The sequence below is a fragment of the Erinaceus europaeus genome, chromosome 13, assembly GCF_950295315.1.
Source record: "Erinaceus europaeus chromosome 13, mEriEur2.1, whole genome shotgun sequence".
Taxonomy (NCBI): Eukaryota; Metazoa; Chordata; class Mammalia; order Eulipotyphla; family Erinaceidae; genus Erinaceus; species Erinaceus europaeus.
Window position 1 is genome coordinate 78,951,863 of NC_080174.1, and position 26,741 is coordinate 78,978,603.

The 26,741-nt window shown below is 42.5% G+C and overlaps 1 protein-coding gene across 18 annotated transcripts in view; it reads left to right on the top strand.

Annotated features, from left to right (window-relative positions):
- The window catches only part of FGGY (FGGY carbohydrate kinase domain containing), a 463,518-nt gene that overhangs the window by 345,332 nt on the left and 91,445 nt on the right, over positions 1-26,741 (top strand). For 17 of the 18 annotated variants that reach the window (XM_060206288.1, XM_060206298.1, XM_060206302.1 and 14 more), the window contains 2 exons: positions 8,780-8,900; positions 18,071-18,165. In XM_060206288.1, the coding sequence (XP_060062271.1) occupies positions 8,780-8,900; positions 18,071-18,165 (216 nt within the window). The remainder of the gene's footprint in view (positions 1-8,779; positions 8,901-18,070; positions 18,166-26,741) is intronic. The other variant, XM_060206294.1, reaches the window with a different exon arrangement.

The following is a 26,741-nucleotide window of genomic DNA, read 5'->3' on the forward strand; positions in this document are numbered from 1 at the left end:
TATGTAAGGAATCTTATTCTTTAGAAATGATCCATGAACAAGCAAGTTCTGCATCTTGATATCATACACAAAACACTGTTAGAATAAACATATGAGAGGCTAGGCAGTCACACACCTGGTTGAGCACACGTTACCATGTACAAGGACTTGAGTTCAAGTCCCTGGTCCTCACCTGCAGAGGGGATGTTTCACAAGCTATGAAACAGTTCTACCAGTATTTCTCTCTCTCTCTCTCTCTCTCTCTCTCTCTCCATATATCCCCCACTCCACAGATTAGAAATATTAAGCCACAGTGATGCTAATTAACTTGCTCAGTTTCATATATATATAGAGAGATTATATATAGAGAGACTATATATAAAAATAATATATATACATATTATATCAATTTCTGTCTCTATTCCACATAGATAGATAGATAGATAGATAGATAGAATATTAAAAAGAAAATCTAAAAAAGAATATGTATTTGAGGGAGTGGGTCACATATTTCAGGTCTTAGAGCTGATAGTAACCCTCCAAATACTGGCCTAGTAAGATTTATTTACTCTTTAAAAAGAATGAGAACCGGGGCCCGGTAGTGGCACACCTGGCTGAGCGCATGTGTTACAGTGCACAGGAACCCGGCTTAGAGGCCCTAGTCCCCACCTGCAGGGGGAAAGCTTTAGGAGTGGTGAAGCAGGGCTACAGGTGTCTCTCTGTCTCTCTCCCTCTCTATCACCTCCCTTTCTCTTGATTTCTGGCTGTCTCTATCCAATAAATAAAGAAATAAAAAAAATAATTTAAAAAAAGAATGAGAACCAACAGGAGGCAATGTTTGTTAATTTATTTATTTTTTAAATTTTTACCAGAGCAACTGCTGAGCTTTGGTTTATAGTGATAATGCAGTTGAACCAAACTGCAACGCTTGAATCTCAGGTATTAAAGTCTTACACATAACCACTATTCTGTTTCCCCAGCCCTTAAATTAGGTAGCTCTCCCCTCCCCCATCCACTAAGAGAAACATAATCTTTAATGCAATAACATAGGAGTTCAAAATCAGTCAATGTGATTAAACAGTTTTTTCAGTCTATGGGCTAGCTTGACTGTATCTTCCCAAAGCAACTGTCTTATTGATTTAATATCATGATCCATTTAGTGAAATAAATCAGCCTGTGATATTTATGGTTAAAAGCAGACAATTCTGATACCTGTCATAATGGAAGCAGATGAAAGAGAAGAAAAAATGTATTATTATTTAGTGATCCTACTATACAGTGACAATGATGATAATGATATTATATACAAGGCAAGGTGCTGTATATTATCTGCCTACTTACTCAACCATACAAAGAAATTATAATTCCCTACTCCACAGATTAGAAATATTAAGGCTCAGTGATGCTAATTAACTTTCTCCATTTCATACAGCTGGTAAGTGAATGGGCCAGGATTTGAACCCATGGCTTTCTGAAATAAGACTAGTACATGAAATATTGAGTAAAGGTTAGTTTTTGATGTGTAAATTTTGTATTAAAGGTCTCACAGTGGAATGAACCACTTGCATTGAAATGAATATCCTGGGACATTGGAGCTATGGGGTACTCATCCTTCTGTGCATGTGCTAAGAGGATGGCATTAAAAAAAAGAAGAAGAAGAAAGAAACCAGACAGTATGGGCCAAGGAACACTAAAACACAGTGATAATGTTACCTGCCATCCATAATGTGGGCTAGACACCAAACAGTTTCTTACCTATCTTGGTTTAGAATGCTTACCTTGTAAGTAGATGGGATTGTCCTCACTTCAAAAAGACAGAGGGCAAACCAGGTACCAAGATCAAACAATCAGTGCCTAGTGACTTGTTATTTAATCCTTTATCCTTCTCATGACAGGATTTCTGTTCTTTACAAAATACTAGCATGCCTTCCTTTCCTTTCTTTTTCCTTTTTCATCTATGAGTAAAAGCTGAAGAGACATAATAAGCTTTCAGGAACTTCCAAGAACATTTTTTTACTTGACACATCTTAAAAAACATCATCAATTTGACTGGGGTTGTCTCACAGAAGTCTCCTTCCTTCCTGACAAGAGCACTGTTGTCCAGGAATGTATCAATGAGGTTAAACTTAATGCAGAGGGAAGAGAGGAACGCCAGCTACATTTTCCCAAATACCACACACTTAGGAAAATCAATCTTGTATTTAATGGGACTCACATATATTAAAAGTTATCATATTTATTGTTTCCATTGTCTTAATGATCCTTAAAATAACATGAAGGGAAAGCAATTTAAAACAGAGATTTTTGGTTTTTTGATAAGGCTTTATTAGAGAGTCTCTTGAATTTTGAGGCACTCAGTCTGTTTTGCAGAAGCATCGTGATGTACTAAGCTTACAGGCAGATATACTCATTCTGTGGAGCATTGTGATAGCAGATATCTCCCTGTGATAGCAGATATCTTCCTGACAAGTTGTTCAACTCGAAAAAAATAATTTGTTTCAATGGCTCTGAATATGGCCCTGGCATCTGTTTCTTTTTCATCAGTTCAACTTGAACAGATTCCTTTTTTTTTAATAATACCAGTGGTTGCTATTATAGAGGAATAAAATGAAATTAAAGAGATATTATAATGAAGTTAACTTGGAGCTGTGTGAAACCATCCATGAAGTAAAAAAATTTTCTCTTGATCATGGTTAATTGAAAGACCTGTCAAGCAACCCAGTTTGTCCCTAGCCCGTTCATCTATAGTTCCCTTTTCAGAATAGACCCTTAAAACGTACTATTTGCATTTGAAGTCTCTTGATTTGCATTTGGCTCTGTACATTCCAAATGGAATAGCCTGATTTTAATTTAAATTTCTCTGTGAAAACATTTTTCCAGAAAGGTGAGCACAAAATCATTTTAGCACAAAGCTCTTTGGCGGGCAGTTTAAGGAGGGTGGAGCATTTCAGAGTGGAGCCTGGGACACCGAAAGGGAATGCCCTGGAACTAACCGCCAGCCCGAGTGGGAAATTTCAGCCAACAATGCCACACGGGGAGAGACTGGCTGTCACAGCTCAAGGGACTGCCTCTTGTTCTGATCTTTCCTGCTTTTTCCCAGGGAATGTGCTTTGCACTGCTCTTGTCTCTGGCCTGCTAATCATGTGAGTCCTGGATTTCTGGTTGTAAAAATAGCAATATTGAGGGTATATCTATGCCTATTGAGAGGCGGCTCTTCCATTCTATACTAGCTTAGGAAAATTATGCAGCTCTAAGGGGGCAGTGACAGTATGTAACTTGTGAGTAGTGCACACCTATCCTGTAACCTGAATAACTCACTAAGTACCTGCCCTGTGCTGGACACTCTTCTCTGTAGTGGAAACCTTGCAAAGTAGTATTATTATATGTCATTAAGTCTAAGGATGTATTTTTGGATTACCATGTCTAACAAGCCATAGAGTTTTCAAAGGAATGACTAAGGTATCATTATTGTGATTTAAAAAAAATGTAATTGAGACTTAGAAAGGTTAGGAACAGGTTTGATATAAAAAGTAGGTAAACTATCTCAATGCTGTCTTGGGTTTTCTTTTGTATTATTATTTTTTTTAATTCAAAAAGCCATGCTCTTGGTGTATACAGATTCCTGCCCCTAGGAAAGACTGGATCAATTAGATCCTGTAGACACCAAATGCCCTGTGGTGAATAGAAGGCATTTGTGCACCTGAAATGATTTCTAATGATATTGTATACACTGCACTGGAGAGTTCAGTAATTTTTATCATATTCATAAGAGAGTTCATGACCACCAGCATACACACACACTCCACCCTACTCCACCCTACCCCACCCCCCAAAAATTAGGAAAGAACATCTGTGGGTAATCAACCACATATAATAATCAGGATCTGGCCTTATATGTCACAACATGTTTTAATTTTCTGTTTAACACACTACATCTGTGGATTATCTTCAGAGACCCAGGTTTCACCTAATCCATATTCCTACCAGATCCACCTAGAACTTCAACAAACCCTGCTGACCTCTGGGCTAGAAATGCTGTTTTTGCTCTTGAACGCTCTCCTTCCCCTTGTTTTTATTCCATAGCAATCAGAATTTCTCATGCCCTGGGGGGCCCTGATACCCCAGAGCTACCCTGAGACCCAGGAAGAAAAACAGCCATGTTAAAGGAGGATTCCTTGCCCTATACCCCACTCCTGGAGGATGTGGGGAACGCTCTAACCACTACTCTGGCCATCCTTTGGTGAGCCCTCTCATAGGGCATGCCTTTCTGCTAAACGACTCTGAGCACTGGGGCAATAATCCCAGCACTGTTGTCACACTTTGACTAAATCTGTCCCACATTGCTTCCATCTTCCCTCTTGACTCCTTCCCAAATCCTGTCTTCTTGGCCTCCCAGACCTCCTTATCTCCTTTGACCACCCTCCCCTTGGCCTCAGCAACTTACTCCTTTGTCCAAACCTGAGACTTTTTCATATCTCAGAATTTCTCATTATTAAAGCATGTCTTATTTTAATTTTGTTTTTATTTTATGTTGAATACAGACAGAGGAAATCGAGAGGGAAGGAGATAGAGATAGGGAAGAGAAAGAAAAGACATCTGCAGTGCTGCTTGCCCACTCACTCATAAATCCCCACAGGTAGGGACCTGATGCTTGAACCAGGGTCCTTATTCATTATAACATGTATGTTCTGCTGAGTACACTCACACAGGGCACTCTTTAAACATTTAAGGGACACTCTTCTCTCTCCCTTTCTCTCTCTCTCTCTCTCTCTCTCTCTCTCTCTCTCTCTCCATCTAACACATACATACACAAAGAAAGAGAGGGAGAGAAAGAGAAAGAGACAGAGAGAGATGTCATCTTTTCCAAGGCCAGGGCACTAGTTGACTCTGCATCTCTGTGGTAGAGTGCAGACCCTGCATATGTGATATCCTAGTTTGGTCTCCTGCACCTCGTATTCTTGTGCTAGGGTCCAATTCATTCTCTTAAAATAAATAGTTAAAAAATTATTCATAGGGCTAAGGGATGGCTAACCCAGTAAAGCACAGATTTACAAGGGCCATGGGGCCAGGTGGTGGTATACCAGTTAAGCATACATACTGTCATACAGATGGACCCACGTGTGAGCCCCTGCTGCCCACCTGCAGGGAAGACACTTCCTGAGTGGTGAAACAGGTCTGCAGGTGTCTATCTTTCGATCTCCCTCTCTGTCTCTCCTCCTCTCTCAATTTCTCTCTGTCCTGTCAAATAAAACAAGAAAGTGGGCGGGGGATAGCTGCCAGGTGTGGTAGATTCCTAGTGCTAGCACAAGAAGACAAAACAAGACAAACAGACAAACAAAGACAAGAACCAGATCGAAGCTCCTAGTCACCACATGGGAGGACCTACACAAGAATGGCTTCACGAGCAGTGGAGCATTTCTGTGCTGTCTCTACCTCTCTCACCCCCTATCTAAATCAATCATTAAAGTGTCCAGCAGGAGACATGGAAGAATGAAGCCACTACAATAACCTTGAAGACCAATAAAGCAAACAAACCTTTTTTCCCCCTATTTTATTTGATAGCACAAAGAGAATTGGAGAGAGGGGTAAGACATATATGGGGAAAGATAGACACCTGTAGACCTGCTTCACCAGTTGTAAAGCTCCCCCCCCTCCGGACAGGTAATGGGGGCTCAAACCCGGGTCATTGGGTATGGTAATGTGTGCACTTAACCAAATGCACCACTGCCTGGCCCCTCATAAAAACTCTTATTCATGGGGGTTGGGCAGTGGTGCAGTGGGTTAAGCGCACATGGCGCAAAGCGCAAGGACTGGCGTAAGGATCCTGGTTCGAGCCCCCGGCTCCCCACCTGCAGGGGAGTCGCTTCACAGGCGGTGAAGCAGGTCTACAGGTGTCTATCTTTCTCTCCCCTTCTCTGTCTTCCCCTCCTCTCTCCATTTCTCTCTGTCCTATCCAACAATGAACAACATCAACAATGGTAATAATAATAACCACAATGAGGCTACAACAACAAGGGCAACAAAAGGGGGAAAAATGGCCTCCGGGAGCGATGGATTCATGATGCAGGCACCGAGCCCAGCAATAACCCTGGAGGAAAAAAAAAAAAAAAACCTCTTATTCATTTCTCTCCAGTTCCCATTTCTCAAGCATGTAACCACTTCCTAAGTTCACATCACAGTTCATCTTTTTCATTCTTATTCAAAATAAAGCATGATTTCTGAGTTTATACCTATTGTACTTCCAACTAAGTTATGACTTTTCGATATCCAAATATGCTAGCTATAAGCAAAATATTGTACATTAACATTTACATCCTAGCCAGGAAGACATCTCAATGCTTAAGGTATATGATGTATAAGCACTTGGCTTCCAACTGAATCCCTTGAGGCATATATGATCAAGTGATCTGACCTCTCTTACACATATGCATGAGCACAGTAAATTTGAAAAAGAAAAAAATCATGGTGGTCAGGCAGTGGCACACAGGGTTAAGCTCACATAGTATGAAGTGTAAAGAATTGGGTTAAAAACCCTGGCTCCTCACTTCACAAGTGGTGAAGCAGGTCTGCAGGTGTTTGTCCTTATCTCCCCCTCTCTACTTCCCCTCCCCCACTCAATTTCTCTCTCTATCCTATCCAATTAAAAAAAATAGCCACCAGGAGAAGTGGATTTGTAGTGCCAGCACTGAGCCCCAGCAATAACCCTGGAGACAAAAAAAAAATTCACCTCATACTATAATGCATAGTAGTGTTCTCTCAGGCACCAGCCATTTTTATACCCACTTCAATAAACTTAGCAAGACAAGGACAAGGTCACTTGTCTTAGGAAGGTATGAAGACATAAGGGCCAAAATAAAAATTTTGGAAGATACTGAGTCAACCAAAGAATGTGATTTCTGAGCTACCCCACATCCTTTTTTGTTTTTATTTTATTTATTCTTTATATTTTATTAGTCATTAACAATGAATTCAAAATTATCAGATAATAAAGGTATATTTCCATACCACCAAAATTATGTACCCCAGCCCCTCCAAAAATAACCACCATAGTTCTCCCAAGGCTTAGATATACATGCCCCAGATCCTTAAAGGCACTTTAAGAGGGATTCTTGCTCTGAAAATCTTACTAGAAAATGACAGGTGGCAACAAACGCCATTTTTAGCTTTGTGCTAGTCTGAAAATTTATATCTCACTTTCCATATATAATTATGTCTCTTGTTCCCATGTTTCTGCTGCAGAATATGGCGGTACATCTTTTAATCAAAGAATAAACCTCCTTGGGAGTCAGGTGGTAGCACAGTGGATTAAGCGCATGTGGCGCAAAGTGCAAGAACTGGCCTAAGGATCTCAGTTTGAGCCCCCGGCTCCCCTCCTGCTGGGGAGTTGCTTCACAGGTGGTGAAGCAGGCCTGAAGGTGTCTATCTTTCTCTCCCCCTCTGTCTTCCATCCCCTCCTCTCTCCATTTCTTTCTGTCCTATCTAAGAATGACTAGATCAATAACAACAACAATAAAAAAAAGGGTCACAAAAGGGAAAATAAATAAATAAATATAAGAAAATATTTTTAAAAAGAATAAACCTCATTAATTCCTACTGAGAGAAGAAAGGGTGACCCAATCATCACTAACCTTTATTTTCAGAACAGCGCTACCAATCACTTCCTTTCCAATACCACATAGAGAGTCTGGGCCATGATAAACACTCACCAAATATTTGTTTGAATGAACTGTGCTGATATTAATCTTATTAGCATTGCCAGTTGTTGTCAGTGTTGTGACTACTTCTTCTTCTTCTAGCGTTTGCCCTTCTTCCGTAGCCAGTCAACAGGTCAGGTTGAAAGCTGTCAGGAGCTGCTTGTTGCTGGCTTTGAAAGTGACTGGGATCCATGTGGATTCAGTCGGCTAGAAAGGATCCTCAGTTTCCCCAATGAATGGGGACTCACGGGATGCACCACAAGAAGGTCGATCCAATGCAGTGGGGTAATTCCAAGGATTTGGGTCTCAGTCTGGTCTAAGTAGGAATTTCTACTCTGAGGAGGTTGCCAGACGATGGCACACACAGTTGAGCACATATATTACCATGTGCCCGAACCTGCCTCAAGACCCCAGTTCTCTCCTGGTGGGGGTGGGGGGGCTTTGGGAGTAGTGCAGTATGACTACAGGTATGTGCTTTCTCTCTCCCTCTGTATCTTTCTCTCCCCTCTCAATTTCTCTCTGTCCTATCAAGTAAAGAAATAAAAAAGGGTTGCCTGGAGTGATGGAGTGAGTCTTCATGCTTGCACCGAGTTCAAGTGATAACCCTGGTGGAAATAAAATAAAGAAAAAAGAGAATTTCCAGTCCAGTGGTAGCGCAGCAGGTTAAGTGCAGGTGGCACCAAGCTCAAGGACCTGAGTAAGGATCCTGGTTCCAGCCCCGGCTCTCCACCTGCAGTGGAGTCACTTCACAGGCAGTGAAGCAGGTCTGCAGGTGTCTATCTTTCTCTCCCCCTATCTGTCTTCCCCTCCTCTCTCCATTTCTCTCTGTCTTATCTAACAACAACTACAACAATAATAACTACAACAATAAAACAACAAGGGCAACAAAAGGGAATAAATAAATAGAGAGAGAGAGAGAGAGAGGGAATTTCCATTCTGCTACATAATGGTGTGATCAAAGGCAACATAATCTGAGTCTCAGTATTTTAAGGTGGGATAGGTGAGGCACTTAGTGGAGTATCTGCCACTGCCAAAACACTTTTCATTGTGCTGAAGCACTCACTTTTGCTACTGTGGTGATGGCTTCTCCTCTTTTTCCTTTTAAGTTTGGAACCCGCCTCATTGTGGAGGCCATGGAGGCAGCAGGCCACTCTATCAGCACGCTCTTCCTCTGTGGAGGCCTAAGCAAGAACCCCCTCTTTGTGCAAATGCATGCAGACATTACAGGTAAGTCAGAGGATGAAGGAAATGATGATAAAACATTATCACAGGGAGTCGGGCGGTAGTGAAGCGGGTTAAGCACGCGTGGCGCAAAGTGCAAGGACTGGCGTAAGAATCCCGGTTCGATCTCCCAGCTCCCCACCTGCAGGGGAGTCTCTTCACTGGTGGTGAAGCAGGTCTGCAGGTGTCTGTCTTTCTCTCCCCCTCTCTGTCTTCCCCTCCTCTCTCCATTTCTCTCTGTCCTATCCAACAACGATGACATCAATAACAACAATAAAACAAACAAGGGCACCAAAAAGGGAAATAAATAAATAAATATTAGAAAAAAAAAAACATTATCACAGGCTTGGAAGCAGATGAGTATAGCAAGAATCATTTCAAGCGAATGGGGAGCGGGTAGAATGTGCTAAATTATTTTGAATAGTACTTATATCAAGTTGTATTCTCTTAAGATAACTGTTAGGTCATTGATGAGGAAAGTGACTTCTATGTGAAAGATACTAAGGAATGAAACCAGAGGTTAGTAAGAGATAGACCTTAGTTCAAACAACCACTCAAAAGGTTTTCTGTTTTTTTTTTTTTTTTTTTAATATCTCTTCTGATCCATACATGGTGGGGAACTGAAGACCATCTTGCTCTCCCCATGCCGAGGAGTTCAGTATCTTTTTGAAGAAGGCAAATGGTGAAACAGACATGTTAAATAGTGTGTTGTAGGTGTTCTGAAACAGAATGGGACACTTTCCCCCTGGCTTGGAGCTGTGGTGTCACAGATCAAAGGAACTGGAGGAGGCAGTAAGGAAGCAGGTGTGGAGAAAGATTAAAAAATTAGCGTCTGTGAGATCTCTGGGTTGGGCTGTGGGGATTTGAGTAGTAAGACCCTGAACTTCTGATTCTTTCCCTGCTCATCAGGATCAGAAACCATGATACAGGGGCTGGGTAATGACATACCTGGTTGAACACACATGTTATACTGTACAAAGATCCAGGTTCAAACTCCCAGTCCGCACCTGCAGGGGGAAATCTTCACAAGTAGTGAAGCCATGCTAGGGTTATTTCTTTTTTCTCTCCACCCTCTTTATCTCCCCCTTCCAGTTCTCAGCTTCTCACTGTCTCTATCCAATGAATAAATAAATGAAATATTTTTAAACATTTAAAAAACAAAAAGGCTGGGATAGAAATTAAAAAAAAAAGAAATCGGGAGTCGGGCGGTAGCGCAGTGGGTTAAGCGCACATGGCACGAAGCACAAGGACCACCGGAGGAAGGATCCCAGTTTGAGCCCCTGGCTTCCCACCTGCAGGGGAGTCGCTTCACAGGCGGTGAAGCAGGTCTGCAGGTGTCCGTCTTTCACTCCCCCTCTCTGTCTTCCCCTCCTCTCTCCATTTCTCTCTGTCCTATCCAACAACGATGACATCAATAATAACTACAACAATAAAACAACAAGGACAACAAAAGGGAATAAATAAATAAATATTTTTAAAAAATTAAAAAAAAAAGAAATCATGATACAGATAAAGAGAACCCTGAGGAAAGGAGTGATTCCTCTATGATACTAGTAGGTAGCAGCAGAGGAGGCAGGACCCAGAGTACAGACACCTGAACCCCAAAGAAGACTTCTGTGAGCAGGACATTTGCCCCTATCACATAGTCTGACTTGGATTTCTCTTTATTTTATTTATTTATTTATTTGTTATTGGGTAGAGATGGAGATAAATTGAGAAGAGAGAGAGACAGAAAGACACCTACAGTCCTGCTTCACCACTTGTGAAGCTTTCCCCTTGCAGGTGGGGACCAGGGGCTTGGACCTGGGTCCTTGCGCACTATAATGTGTGCACTTAGCCAGGTGTGCCACCACCTGGCCTTGACTTGTATTTCTCTGTCTCAGTGCCCTCACCTCTCTTGCTCCAGTTTGCCTCAGTAATTCCTGGACACCAATGTTTCCCAGATCCATCCCTTTATGGTCAGGAACCATGGTAGGGCAAAGGCAAAGAAGCAGGAGAGGATGAAACTTTCTCACAGTTCCAACTTGATCTTGCTGAGAGCCCATCCCTCACTGGCCTCTATTCATCATGATCTCTTGCAGTTCCCCAGGCCCTGGGTATCTTACCTCTGACAGTCTCTGCCCCAGCTCTAAGTCACATATCCCTTCCCCCACCAGGAGGTGCAGTTTCTTGCAAATGAAAGCTATAGCAAAGATAATAGGCCAGATTAATGGTTGAGCCCTGATTTACTAATCCCTGTCTCAGAGATTTGAGCTGGGGCACAAACCAGAGGATAGCAACAAAATTAGGCTGTAAAGTATAGAAATGTCTACCAGGGAGTTCGGCAGTGGCGCAGCAGGTTAAGCACACGTGGCTCGAAAAAGAAGGACCAGCTAAGGATCCCGGTTTGAGGCCCCAGCTCCCCACCTGCAGGGGAGTTGCTTCACAAGTAGGGAAGCAGGTCTGCAGGTGTCTATCTTTCTCTCCCCTTCTCTGTTTTCCCCGACTCTCCATTTCTCTCTGTCCTATCCAACAATGATGACGTCAATAATAATTACAACAATAAAACAAGGGCAACAAAAGGGAATAAATAAATATTTTTTTAAATGTTTTAAAAATAAAGAAATGCCTACCAGTCACGACAGTTTTGTGTGTTCATATGGATCACTCCATAAGCATTTTTAATCTTCACATCCTTTGAACAGGTTAAACAACAAAACAACAACAACAAAAAATGGTGTAGCCTCTCTTTCTATAAAAGAAAAGAAAAAAAAAAAAAAACTTCCGGGAAAAGAATTAAACTAGCTTCTCAAAGTTAAACAGCCAGACAAGGCAGAACCAGACTTGTCAAGCAAGTTTGTCCAGACCCAGTGTCCTCTGTACTTTATTGCTTTTTTGTTTGTTTGTTTTCTGTTTGTTTGTTTGTTTTGCTTAAACCCGAGCACATCTCAACTCTGGTTTGTGAAGGTTCCAGGGATTGTAAGTCTTTCAGGCATGAAAGTCTTTTTGCCTAAACATTATGCTGTTTTCCCAGTGCCAGGATTCTGTTGCTGATTTAGGGTGTTTATTTGTTTATTTTAATTTTCTGCTGTCTTTATAGCCATTTGGTGATGATTCCTCACTTCAACTGTGCAAAGCCTGTGGAAGTGGCCTATCCTGAGTCAGAAAGAGGTGATAGATACATAAGAGACCAGAATTCCTTTTCTCGAGATATACATTTCCCCAGAAGAAAAATAACTTAATAACTGCATTTTTTTTTTTTTTTTGGAAAGTCAGTTTGCTGATTCAGATAAGATTCAGACTTAAAATCTGGTCTGTGACTTACCCATTTTCAGCTTCCTATTAACCACAAAGACTTCCTACCTGGATGCAGGAGGAAAGAAGGAAGCAGCTTTGGCTGACTCATAGCCCGCAGAGAATGAGAACCCAAGAACAGAACAGGCCCAGTGACCTGGCCCTGACTGGGCCCCACAGAAGCTCAGGCCATTATGAAAGTGGCCCCTCTCCCAGGATGTCTATTCCTGAGCTGACTCAGAAGCAGTTAGTGTGGCGCCTTCACAGAAATTTCTGCTTAGGAAACTCTTCTCCTTCAGCCTGTTGAATGAAAAGGCTGTTAATCATTATTTGGATTCCGATTGAAACTGGACCCTTTGTCTCTGACTATGGACCAGTTACAGTTCCAGACAAAAGGACCTTTTCTTTGGCCTAAAATTCCTCTGCCTTGGGAAGCCTGTGACTGACAAGAGATGGCAAAGTGCATCTGCCTTTAAATGCTTTGGGTTCTCCTCAACTCATTAATGCATCAGATAAAATAGTTCACATTCCAGGCAAAGCTGCCTCCTTCCTCTCTCTCACCCAGCATGAGGAAAAGAACACATTTGCATTTGTTTCTGTCAAAAGGCACTTGCACTGGCAGTGGGTGAGGAGAAAGGGCCTTTGCTGCCCTTGAGTGTTGTCCTAGCTCTAGTTTTCTTGCAAATAAAAGCTAAGAGAAGCCTGTGACAGGTGATTCTCAAGATTACAGAGGAAAAATATAACAGAATTTGGGAGCTCCTGAGTGTTCCTGTGTAGTTAGTTATAGAAAGAGCAGGCCACTCACTCCATGACATCAGGCAAGGTGCTTCAACTTCTCTGAACCTCATTTTCTTCCTCTGAAAGACAGCAATATGGTTGTTTTATTTTTTCATGTAGATTGTACTGAAGAGTAGATGTCTATGAGCTTGTAGGAACCACATTCTGTGCCTACCATATCATAGCATCGTTCAGTAAATATCAGTTCACTTCTTCCCTTTAGATGGCCTAACTCCAAAGAGAACAAAACACACTGGCAAAAAAAAAAAAAAATTAAAATTTTCAAGCAAATCTTTGCCACATGGGAAGCAGTCCACTCACTGCAGCAGAGACACTAGGGCTTTTCCAACTATAAAAATGTCCAGGACATGAGAAGGAAGATCCTCCTTGTTCCCTAAGCATTTGGTTACCTGTGGTTTCTAGAAATACTTGGTGCGGACTGAGTAATTGTAGGTTTCCCCTTCTGACTTGGGACTAAATGTTCCTCCTTCTAAATTTTTGTTTTTCAGTAACTGGCATTTGCAGGAGGGGTTTCCCTCTTCCTGTCTCATTCATTATTTTAGCCATTAGTTCATTTGTTGTGTTTTTATATTTAGTTTGTTTACTTTGATGGAGACAGAGGCCCTGAAAGAGACCACAGCAGGGGGGCTGGGTGGTGGTGCACCTGGTTGAGCGCATGTATTACAATGCACAAGGACCCTGGTTCGAGCCCCCAGTTCCCACCTGCAGGGGGAAAGCTTTGCCAGTGGTGAAGCAGTGCTGCAGGTATCTCTCTGTCTCTCTCCCTGTCTATCTCCCCTCCTCCTCTCAATTTCTGGCCATCTCTATCCAATAAATAAATAAAGATAATAAAAAAACTTTAAAAAAATAGTCTTTATAAAAAAAAAAAGAAAGAAAGAGACCACAGCAATGAAAATTCCTTCCACCTGGTGGGGGTCAGACTCTAACCTAGGAAAAACTTATGGAAAAGCAGAGCACTATCTGAGTGAGTTATTGCACTCACCCTTCTCCCCTCCCCATGTACACACACTAAAACTCTTCTCTAAGCGTGGCCTAGGGGGTGTAATAAGTTATATATACTGCAGCAGAGGTTCATTACTGAAAGATAAAGAGTTCCTGGAGCTCTGACTGATGTCTGGAACATGCAGTGGTGACCCAGAGGATGAAGTTATTTACTTATTTATTTATTTATTTATTTATTTTCCTCTAGGGTTATTGCTGGGGCTCAGTACCTGCACTGTGAGTCCACTGTTCCTGGTGGCCATTTTCCCCATTTTGTTGCCCTTGTTATCATCATTATTATTATTGTTGTCATTGCTCTTGTTGTTGGATAGGACAGACAGAAATCAAGAGAGGAGGGGAAGGCAGAGAGGGGGAGAGAAAGATAGACACCTGTAGACCTGCTTCACATCCCGTGAAGCGACCACCCTGCAGGTGGGGAGCCAGGGGCTCGAACTGGGATTCTTACGCCAGTCCTTGTGCTTCGCACCATGTGTGCTTATCCCACTGTGTCACCACCTGACCTCCAAATTATTTATTTATTTATTTATTTATTTACTTACTTACTTATAGACCAGAACACAGCTCTGGCATGTGTGGTGTCAAGCCTGGGGTGTCAGGTTTGCAAGGCACATACTCTGTCTATTGAGCCACCTCCATAACCACAGACCTGTCACTTTGTGTCAGGTCCTTGGCAAAGGACAAATGACACATTTGAATGGGGTTTTCTGGAGAAGTCTAATAAAAGGTCTATTCACAGAGGTGTTGACAAGGTACAGAAAGGCTGGGGACCACCAGGCAGGGCTTCTCACAGACTTACCACCTCAGCAGACTGGCCAGGGAGGTCGCCAAATGGAGACTGAGGGGCTATGCAAAGAGGGACTGAGAACTTCAAACATGATTCACAGCAGCCAGTCTCTCAGGCCTTAGAACACGTTGGACAGATGAAGAAGGGAGAAGGGAGAGCAGTGAGTTGCTTTCCCCGAACTCAGTGGGGTGAGGAAGAACTTCAGGGAAACTTGAAGATTCACAGAAGCTAACACTACACCAAGCACTGTTTGAAGTGCCTTAATTAAAATGAATCTTCATCCTGGACACGACCCTGTGAGGAAGGTGGAAATCATAACCCCCTTTTGCAGATGGAAAGAAAAATGCAGGGAGAGGTAAGGTAATTTGCCTGGAATCACACAGCCAAGTTAGTCAGGGAGCCAGAAATAAAACCCAGCAGTCTGGTCTCAGAACACTTTGGATTACAATCTGAAAACAACAAGGAGGTGGGAGGCTAGTGGGGTGGGGTTTGGGGGGTGGTGGCGTGAGAGAGGGTCTTGTTTGTAGTTCCTCCCTGTTCAGAATAGATGAAGCTATTTGCAGGGTAATTTGGGACTAGAAGGCAAATGACATATGAATGTGCTACATGTAAAAAGTCACCAAGTCCTTGGGGGTAGTGACAGTTAACACTCCTATCTGCACAGTCTCCCCCTTTAAAAGGCAAGAAGTGCTCACTCCTGATTTTTCCAACACAGCCCTTCATTGGGGCATGGGGTCTGTGTCTGCCTTTCAAGTGGGTGATGTCCTGGAAGGTGGTGCAGTGGGTAAAGCGTCTGACCTGTGAGCATAAGGTGCAGAGTTCAGTTCCTTTAATTGCATGTGCCAGATGAGTACTCTGGTTCTGCCTCTGTGTGTGTCTCTCTCACAGTTATTAATACAAAAAAAAAAAAAATTAGGGGCCGGGTGGTGGCGCACCTGGATAAGCGCACATGTTGCATTGCAAAAGGACCCAGGTTTGAGTCCCTGGTCCCCACCTGCAGTGGGGGGAAGCTTCACGAGTGGTGAAGCAGTGCTGCAGGTGTCTCTCTGTCTCTCTTCCTCTCTGTCCAACCCTTCCCTCTCGATTTCTGGCTGTCTCTATCCAATAAATAAATAAAGACATTAAAAGATATGTAAAGAACATGATGGGATATCTACTCCCAACCTCTATTTCTTCTCCGTTTTTAGCATAAGATGATGAAAGGAGGCCTAGATCACCATCAGTATACATTCTGACAGGACTAGCCTGTTAGCATTCCCATTTTTCCATAAGAAGAAACTGAGGCTAGAAGAATCTCAGTGACTCACTGAAGAGCACAGAGGTAGCAGAAGAAAGAAATAAACCCACCTGTGAGCTTTACCCTATCTAATAGCTTGTCAACAAAGCCTCAGGGCTGACTCTCCAGTCTAGGGGCTTATTATTTCCTTGTTTTGGATGAAAGAATCCTATACCCCTGCCCACCCCACCCTCACCTCCATCTGGAAGAAGGGCAGCTCAGTTGTCCCTGGAGCAGGAAGACAAGTTAGCAGACAATGGCAGTGCCGAGAAGGATACACCAAGCAAGTCTTATCAGTAAAGAAAGGAAGAGGGAGCCGGGCAGTGGCACACCTGGTTAAGCACAAATACTACTAAGCACAAGAACCGGAGTTCAAGCTCTCAGCTCCCCACCTGCAGTGGGGACACTCCACAAGTGGTGAAATCGTTCTGCAGTGTATATCTTTCTCTTTCCCTCTCTGCCTCCCTCTCTCCTCTCATGTTTTCCTGTTGAAGAATCAAATAAAATGAAGTGGGGGGGGAATAGATGACAGGACCTACAGGTGTATTTGTACTGCCTGCACTGAGCTCCAGCAATAACCCTAAAGGGGAAAAAAATGAAAGAAAGAAGAAAAGGAAGAGAAATTTAGTCTTTAGAAAAACGTTTCTCAGGTCTTGAGGCTATAAAGCTTACCTATGTGTGTTTGCTGCCATCTCCTGAATAACAAAAATATTTATATATGTATCATATAATGTATGGTATTATATATGTTGTACATTTGTAAAATCCTGTAAATTGAAAGTTATTTCTCTTCATCGTAAACCCACTAGGAGTCCTCATTCTGGGGGCTGGCATGTGGAGTCCCTCCTCGCTGAAGTAATGTCAGCTTTCAAATGCAAGATGATGATCCCCCCTTTCCCATCCCAGAAATATGTTTATTTACTTTTTTTTAAGCTTTTTAAAAAGTTTTATCTGTATCTTACTTTGAGAGAGAGAGAGAGAGAGGACGTACATCTCAATTCTGGCTTATGTGATGGCAAAGGATCAAACCTGGGGCTTAGTGCTTACCACCATGTGCTCTGCCACTGAGATAGTTCCTCAGCTGTGACCTAATTCCCCCACCATTTGCTGAATACTAGTCTCTGTCCCAGGCATTCAGCATGAGCAAAACAAAATCTCTGCCCTCATGGAGTTTACGTTCCGTTTAAGGTGACAGACAAGAAACAAATCAGTCAGTCATAGTGTCTGGAGGCGATGAGGAAATAGAAAGAGAGTGGGGGTGTTGTGGTGAGTTATGCATTGGGGAAGCCACAATGGGAAGAAGATGTTTGCATAAGGCTTGATGGAGAGAGAGGGGATTGCTGTGTGAATACCTGGGAGGCAGCGACCCAGACAGAAAGAATAGCACAGACAAGGAGACAAGGACTCAAGAAAGAACAGGATGGTCAAGGTAGTATGGCTCTGATGGAGAGAAGAAGCCAACCAGTATGGAGAAGGACTAGCAGTCCCAGAGGGCCTCGTCAGTTATGGAAGACTTGTGATGAGAGAAATAAGTCACTAGAGGGACCAGTCACACCTTGTCTTATTGCTTCTTCTTCTTTTTTCTTTTCTTTACTTTTCTTTTTTTTTCCTGGCACTAATTGGAGATTAGTCCACCCTACCCAACTTTATCTCTTTCACATCCATCTCCCCTCTGGGGTCTGAAGAGCTGGACTGAGACTGATCCATCTCTGGGGCAAGCAAAGCACATAATACATGTTTTGTAGGACTGAACTCAAACCAAATGGCAGGTAGCAGCTAGCAGAAGGCTGGGAACCGTGAGCCAAAAGGTTCAGTGAGTTGATATATGGTGATGGCTCTCATGGGCTTGTGGATACTACACCAGCAGACACCAGCAGTGAAGTCCTTTAGAATCCGTGGCTTCTAATAAATACAGAGATACAGGAGCAGGAAACGGGTGTCCACTGCTTACTTTGTAACAGATGTTTTTGATGCCGAGTTCTGTCATTTCCCATGTTGCCTCGTGCCTGCTCCCTAACCAAGGTACGGCCTTTTCTTGTACAGGCATGCCTGTGGTCCTGTCCCGGGAGGTGGAGTCTGTCCTTGTGGGTGCTGCTATTCTGGGTGCCTGTGCCTCGGGGGATTTCACATCTGTACAGGTATGTGAGGACCGGGGGAGAGCCGTGGCCACTCCCCCATCTTCCTTTTGACAGTGGCTCACATCTTGCAAAACGCACACAGGATATAATTAAGAAATGATAGGTTCCAGCTGGGGAGAGCACAAACGCTCCTAGCCTTAGACATATTTATTGCAGTTTTCCTTTTGACTCGGCCTCTGCTAGTGTTGGTTGATCTGCCCTCCTGCCAATTTTATTTGACTTTGTTTTTTCTCTTGAGATATAGCTCTTATAATATTTCTCTTAAACGAGTTCTCCTTTAGCAAACAAAACAGTCAAGCTCAGGAGTTAAGTTCAAGCAGACTGCAGATTTGCACTTGTTTATTTCATCCCCGTCAAAACACAAAAGAAAATGTCAGTTTTTAAAAAAGGAATTAAAAGGCAAAATAAGGAATACATGTAGAGGAAGCAGGAAGTAACTTGGTGGCAGTGATTGAACATACAGCCTGGCAGCCAAGACTAGAAGAGCACATGATAGGTTACACAATTCTTATTTTTCAAAAAGAGGAAACGTGCTCATTTCTTCAGGGAGATAAAACATTTCTTACCAACAAGCTGCAAAGGACGTGTCATCCATGGGTTCTATATAGAGACTTAGAGTGGTAAAGTACTAGCATTAGTAACAGGCTTACCAAAAGGTAGAGAAGGAGCGGACATGGAAGTAGAGCACACAGGATCTGAGCTCAGACTTTTCTGGAAATGCATCCTAACTTGACTACTTAATGTCTCTGAGCTCTGTTGCTGTTCCTCCCCACTCCACTTCTTTATCTGTAATAATAACCAATGGCACATGAACAGTTATTTTGCTAGATCACACTGTACAGCTAGTCCTGCCACTCTGTTATTCCTATATTATAGCTGAGTAATGGAGGCATAAAGAAAGTACATAACTTGGCTTGAGCTGAAACCATAAGTACCAGAACTGATAAGTCTAGCTCCCAGATTTCAGTTGAGATTCAATAAATATTTGTTTAGCCAAGTATCAGAGAGCTTAAGTGACTTGTCCAGGGTCTCAAGATCAGGGCTAGAGTCATATTTTTTCATGACTAATCCACAAATTCCAGTTGTATTTACAGTGAGATTCTTTTTAAATAAGTTTTTTTATTGTTTATTTTCCCTTTTGTTGCCCTTGTTGTTTTTTATTGTTGTTGATGTTGTAATTGTTGGATAGGACAGAGAGAAATGGAGAGAGGAGGGGAAGACAAAGAGGAGGAAAGAAAGAGAGACCTGCTTTACCACCTGCGAAGCAACTCCCCTGAAGGCGGGGAGCTTGGGGCTTGAACGGGTATCCTTATGCTGGTCCTTGTGTTTTGCACCACATGCTCTTAACCCATTATGCTACCGCCCAGCCCCCTATAGTGAAACTCTTAATGCATCAAGAGCTCTCCTGGGTATTTTTCACATAGTCTTTTTGATACCTGTATCAACCTTCATGAGTAAACAGTGACCTGGACGTTTATAGAATTTCAGAGAACACTGTTAGAAATTGACAGAGGCACCATATTGGTTCTAACCATATTGGTTTTGAACCAACTTTTTGACAAGTGTTGACCCTGTCCAAACCTCTGGAATCTGTGCTTCTGAAATATCTCTTTCAAGAAGTTGAATCCACTCATGGATACTTGTAGATTGTGAACTGTAGTGTTTAAGCAAAAGAGATAGGGTTGAGTTGTCAGCTGTTAGATTTTCTGTTACTCTGAAACATCAAGGAAACTTTTATTTATTTATTTTTGAAATGCCAAGACTTGATAATGATTATTTCAGTGTATCAACTTATAGAGAGTCTCACAACTAGATGTTTTCCCTTACTGGAACAAATTATAATGGTTGAAATTAAATGGCAGAACTGCTTGCTAAGACCTTGCATGGTTTACCTCATATTGTGAGCTGAATGTTTTTGTCCACGCAAAATTTATGTGTTGAAACACTATCCCCACAATGGGATGATATTTAGAGATGTTTCCTTTGGGAGTTAACTGGGATTAGATGAGATCATGAAAGTAGGAGCATTATGAAAAGATAGGGCTCTGGTAAGAAAAGAAGAGTTTCTTTCTCTATCATGTGAGGATACATCTTCTTCTAGCGTTTGCCCTTCTTCCGTAGCCAGTCAACAGCATCAGGTTGAGCCTGATGTAAAGTTTCGAGACCTCCTTTGAATCTGGAGAGGTGGCAGTCGTTGACTATGTGGGTCATAGTCTGTCTGTAGCCGCAGGGGCAGTTCAGGTCGTCTCTGGCTCCCCAGCGATGGAACATAGCGGCGCACCGGCCATGGCCTGTTCGATAGCGATTGAGGAGGGCCCAATCATAACGTGCTAGGTCAAAGCCGGGTTGACGCTTGCAGGGGTCTGTGATGAGGTGTTTGTTCTTTACCTCAGCTGACTGCCAACTCTGTTTCCAAGAGTCTGGAACAGAGAAGTTCAGTGTAGGCGTAGGGGACCAAATTGGATGACGAGACGTCAAGCGTTGGACAGGGTGGGCGAAGATATCCGCGTATATTGGCAGGTCCGGTCGAGCGTAGACGTGGGAAATGAACTTAGATGATGCCGCATCCCGATGAATATCTGGCGGGGCGATGTTGCTAAGAACTGGCAGCCATGGAACCGGGGTGGAACGGATGGTTCCAGAAATTATCCTCATGGAGGAATATAATTTGGAATCGACCAAGTGGACATGGGGGCTATGGAACCATACTGGAGCATAGTATTCTGTAGTGGAATAGCATACATGAGGATACATGATTTTCTGCAAATCGATGAAGAGTCACCAGAACCAGAGTGGCACTTGGCTGACTTAGACGTAGCCACCTGAATCATGAGAAGTTAAATTTCTTTAAATGCCCAGCCTATGGTTTTATATTATGGCAGTCCAAGAAGACTAAGAAACTTCATTTAATTTGATAATATCCTTGCATGTGGAGTTGATTTTCTATAAGTGAGGAAACCAAAGCTCAGAAGGTTTTTTTTTATGTTTTATTATTTGTTTATTTATTTATTTATTGGCCTCCAGAATTAACACTGGGGCTCAGTGCCTGCACTATGAATCCACTGCTCCTGGAGGTCATTTTTTCCCTTGTTGTTGCCCTTGTTGTTACTGTTGTTATTCCTGTTGTTGTTGGATAAGACAGAGAGAAATCGAGAGAGAAGGGGAAGACAGGGGGAGAGAAAGATAGACATCTGCAGACCCGATTGTGAAGCGCCCCCCCCACTCCTGCAAGTGGGGAGCTGGGGGCTTGAACTGGGATCCTTGCACCAGTCCTTGTGCTTTGCTCCATGTGCACTTAACCCATTGCACTATTGCCCAGCCGCTGCAATCGCTGCACTGCAAACAGTTATGCACTTTTGCTTTAAGGTGTATATTTTCCCCCCAACTTACGAATACATGTGCACATGTGCTCTATCTCATGGGCACTGGTCTATATCTAGGTTCTATAACTTTGTTAAGAAGTGCACCACCTGAAGTAGAGCTAAGGAGTCCTTTGAGCTAGGAAAGGTCTCACCGGAGTATTAGAGCTGCTGGGTTGACATCCCAGGCCTGGCGTCTCTGGACACAGTCAAAGTGAAACATGTCATCGTGGCACTGGTTGCACTGATCAGCAGATGCAGTATCTAATGGTATGAATCAAGAGAAACATAAAGGAGAACAAGCAAATCCCCAGAGGTTCTAGGACTGGTAGAAATAAGGATTTACAGAGAACGAGGAATGTTCCTTGCTGTCTTAAGAATTTAAGGGGGGTCGGGTGGTAGCACAATGGGTTAAGCGCATGTGGTGCAAAACACAAGGACTGGAGGAAGGATCCCAGTTCAAGCCCCTAGCTCCCCACCTGCAGAGGTGGGGGGAGGGTCCCTTCACTAGCAGTGAATCAGGTCTGTAGATGTCTATCTTTCTCTCCCCCTCTCTGTCTTCCCCTCCTCTCTCCATTTGTCTCTGTCCTATCCAACAACAATGACATCAATAACAAGGATAATAATAACCACAACAATGGTAAAACAGCCAGGGTAACAAAAGGGGAAAAAATGGCCTCCAGGAGCAGTGGATTTGTGGTGCAGGCACCGAGCCCTAGAAATAACCCTGGAGGCAAAAAAAAAAAGAATTTAAGAAGGCAATCAATAATCATTATTATAACCAGTTATCTGGGAACTTGGTTTACTTTGAAAATTCCATGGTTAGGATTTACTGAAAATATAAGGCCTTATCTTGATTTATGTCTTTTAATGCTACTTACAAGTAGCTATATCTTATATACTGACAAGACTGGTTGTTTCTGGTCTCCTTGGTCTTAGAGTATAGGTTATTTAATACTTCAAAACCAAAGTTGTTTTTAGAAATACATTAACAATTTAAGTCCGATGTTAAAATTTAGTCCGTTTACTCATTTGAAACCTTAAGTGCTTAAATTGAAGGCATATGTACTCAGAACTGAAGTCTACGCATTAAAAGGCTCGAAACTTTCAATCTATTTTCCCTCTCATATTGAATAAATAGTAATTTATGAGACTACTAGTTATAGGAGTATATATTAACACCGTTCCTACCACCCAGGCTCTGTGATCTTACCCCTGTTCCCTATAGTGGAACAGAAAATCTACCCTTCTCCCTACCTAGCGTTTTTTGCTTTGGTGCAATTCTCCAAACTCAGTCAAATTCTGTTTTGCATATCCCTTTCCATTCTTTTTTCTCAACTTCTGTTTATGAGTGGGATCGTCTCATACTTCTCTTTCTCTTTCTGGCTGATCTCACTTAACATTATTCCTTCTAGCTTCATCCAAGATGGGTCAGAGAAGGTGCATTCACTATTCTTAATAGCCAAGTATTATTCCATTGTGTATATAGACCACAACTTTCTCAGCCATTTGTCTGTTGTTGGGCATCTTGGTTGTTTCCAGGATTTGACTATTATGAATTTTGCTGCTATGAACATAGGTATAAACATATCTTTTAGGATGGGTGTATTGGACTCCTTAGGATATATCCCTAGGAAAGGAATTACTGGGTCCTATTTCTAGGTCCATTTCTAGCATGTGAGGAGCTGAGGAATCACACAGTTAACAAAGTTCCAGTGAAGTTCTTTTGACAAAAAGAAAAAAGAAAAAAAAACATAGCAATTGTAGATTTTTCTTAACAGCCATTGCAAAAATTTATGTATTTCAGTTCTCATCAAGTGGAGGTGGAATGATAGTGGATGGAATTTTCTGAAAGGATATTAAAGGGAGAAATGGTTTTTACAAGGTCAGCTGCTAATCCAAATGCTGGAACTTGCTGGCATGTCTGGATTTCACCTGCTTGTCCTTTCATCCACTCATGCTCTCATCTTCAGAGTAACTCCATTACCCAACTCTCCTTTCCTTGAAGCCCCCAAAGTCATCCTATTTTGCCCTTTTCACATGAAGAGCTCACAAAGGTTACTGACAGAGCCATTCATCTGTATTAAACAATGGAATGATTGATATTATCTTAAATATCATCGCACTCCAGAAATAGTTTGCTTTTTTTTTTTTTGCAACACAGTAGATGAACCAAGGGGTGCAGTGGCACACTGGGTTAACCACTAGGACCAGCGTTAAGGATCCCCTTTCGAGTTTTTGGCTCCCCACCTGTGGGGTCAGGGGTTGAGGGTCACTTCACAGGTGGTGAAGCGAGTCTGCAAGTGTCTATCTTTCTCTACCTCTCTCTGTCTTCCCCTCCTCTCATTCCTCTTTGCCCTATTCAATTAAAAGATAAATAAAGTGAACCCAGCAAGTTTTGCATGCATGATGCCACTACTAGACAGTCTCCTTAGGCAAATTTGTGTCATTTTGTATTTTAGGGGAAGATAGGAAGAGAGAGAGAGAGGGAGAGAGGGAGAGAGAGAGGGAGAGGAGAGAGAGAGGGAGAGGGAGAGGGAGAGGGAGAGGGAGAGGGAGAGGGAGAGGGAGAGAGACCGATGGAGACCACAGCACCATTCCTTTCACTTGGTATATGGTCTCTGGTACTCCGTTGTGGTACCAGAGCTCAAAGCCTGCACATGGTAAGGTGTGTGCTCTCCTGGGTGAGCTATCTCTTAGCTCCTGGTGTCCCTCTAATCCATTTCAATGCTGTGTCTCTGCTAGACACCATGACAAGTGTCCATGTCAGGGCCATCTTTATATTTTCACTTTAATGATATGGAATCAAACTGCAGATATGCTGCTTTTCATTGGTAAAAATCCAATGATTTACTAAGTGGGAGGGGCTGCAAGGGAGTCTCCCTCCTTTGTTGCTTTTGTTTTTTGTAGGAGTATGGACTCCTCCTACTCTTAAATTCTGCATCCTTGTCATCTGAGCACACCCCCATCTCCAGAGAGTCGTCCCCTGTACACTGCAAAACGTTCCTTTCTAATTCTGACTATCCTGCAAAGTAAATTATTACAAGGAGAGTTTGGGAGGGTCCCTTAACACATATATCAGTTCTGTTCTGGGTCTGGGAAAATCAGTCAACTGGAGGAAAAAAAAATCTGTTTGTGAAATATAAACACGTCTTGTATTTTCCAAGCACAGAGAGTAACGAGGTTCTAAGAAATGAAGAGGCAAGGTAAAACAAGAAATCAAGTTCACGGTGCCTTGAAAGCTCAGTCAAGTGGCAGAGAGGCAGAAATATAAAATGCTTTTCCCCTTTCTGCCCCCTTCAGGCCTCCTGTGGGTGTCATTGACTTTCTGTAGTTTCTTATCTTACTTAAGGGGAAGGTTCTATTTTTTTTTTGTTCAATAAAATGTATACAAAACAAGATTGAATTCTAACAGTGCTATTTCTCTTGAAATCCACCCCTCTCCTTGTTTAAAAAAAAAAGGTAGGAGAAGCTTCTGAAGCAAATACCAGAAAAAAAGAGACAGTGGTAAGAGATCAAAATGAATTCAGCAGTCATTTTAAGAGGAGTAACAGTGTAAAGAAAATAAGCCCTAAGGATCAGCCAATTAATCAGAATCTTTTCTTCCTCCCTTGCTGTGAGGGTTGTCACCTCTGTAAATCACTGACTTCGCCTTCTTCTACCATCAACTCTCCCTGTCACGTTCCAGACAGCCTCTTGCGCCTTGCAGACCAATTCATGTAAGTGGCCACCAGTTGAGAGCTGTGATTACTCACTCCCTCTCTCTTTAATGTGTGCCCACAAGATAAACTACCCACATTGACTGCAGTGGCCTGCACTTGAGGTCAGTCCTTGGGAACATCCTCACTGCTCATTTGAAGCTTCTTCTATTCTTTTTCACTTAGTTTACTTCATGTAGAGCCAGTTAGGTTCATCACACAGTCTTCACTTCCAAGCCAGCTATGTTGTATATGATGTGTTACATCTTCATTCTGTTTTATTCTCTGTGGGTCAGGTTTCTATGAATTCTACTTCTGTTTCATTTTGGTCACCTTTACACACTAGCTTCACAGTTTGCAAAGTAAAACTGACTATCACGACTTTCGTTTCTGAAGGTTTGGAAAAAACTGCAAATACTATATTTTTTTTTCAAAAATATGAAACTTTTCCATTTTCATGAGCTAATTATATATAGTTTCCATCTTTCTGGAATGCAACTAACTGATCATTTCTGTTCAGTGAGGAAAATATGAAAGTTTAGATCACCTGAAAGAAACGTGTGAAAGGACTCATCTGAAGAGAGTCCAGGCTGTAGTGCAGCAGGTTAAGCGCACGTGGCACGGAGCGCAGGGACCGGCATAAGGATCCTGGTTTGAGCCCCCAGCTCCCCACCTGAAGGGGAGTCGCTTCACAGGCGGTGAAGCAGGTCTGCAGGTGTCTCTCTTTCTCTACCCCTCTCTATCTTCCCCTCCTCTCTCCATTTCTCACTGTCCTGTCCAACAATGATGACATCAAAAACTACAGCAACAATAAAGAGACAACAAGGGCAACAAAAGGAAAATAAATAAATAACAACATCTTAACAAAATCACCTAAAATAATTCCAGTTTTGAGAATATGGTTTCTATCCTTCTAATCTTTGCTGCAAGTTTGTTTATGCAAAAATAAATGAACACAGTGCTTTTACACATGCAAAATACCAGAGCTGAGCAGCCTCCACGGGCCTATTTTTCATTTTCTATGTTGGTGATTGTTATCGGGGGAGGGGAAGGACAGACATACCCAGAGACACCCCGGCACCACCTACCATTCATCAAGTACTCTGAAGCTCCTTTGTGGTGCCAGAGCCTGAAACTACAGTCTCACCCTTAGCAGAGTGTGTTCCACCAGGTGAGCTAGCCCTCAGCCTCTATTACAGCATATCTTGAAATTATCCCAGGAGTCCGGCCTTAGCACAGCAGGTTAAGCACAGGTGGCGCAAAGCGCAAGGACCTGCGTAAGGATCCTGGTTCGAGCCACTGGCTACCCACCTGCAAGGGAGTCGCTTCACAAGTGGTGAAGCAGGTCTGCAGGTGTCTATCTTTCTCTCCCCCTCTCTGTCTTCCCTTCCTCTCTCCATTTCTCTCCGTTCTGTCCAACAACAATGACATCAATAAGAACAACAACTACAACAATAAAATAAAGGGGCAACAAAAGGGAATAAATAAATAAATATTAAAAAGAAGAAATTATCCCATA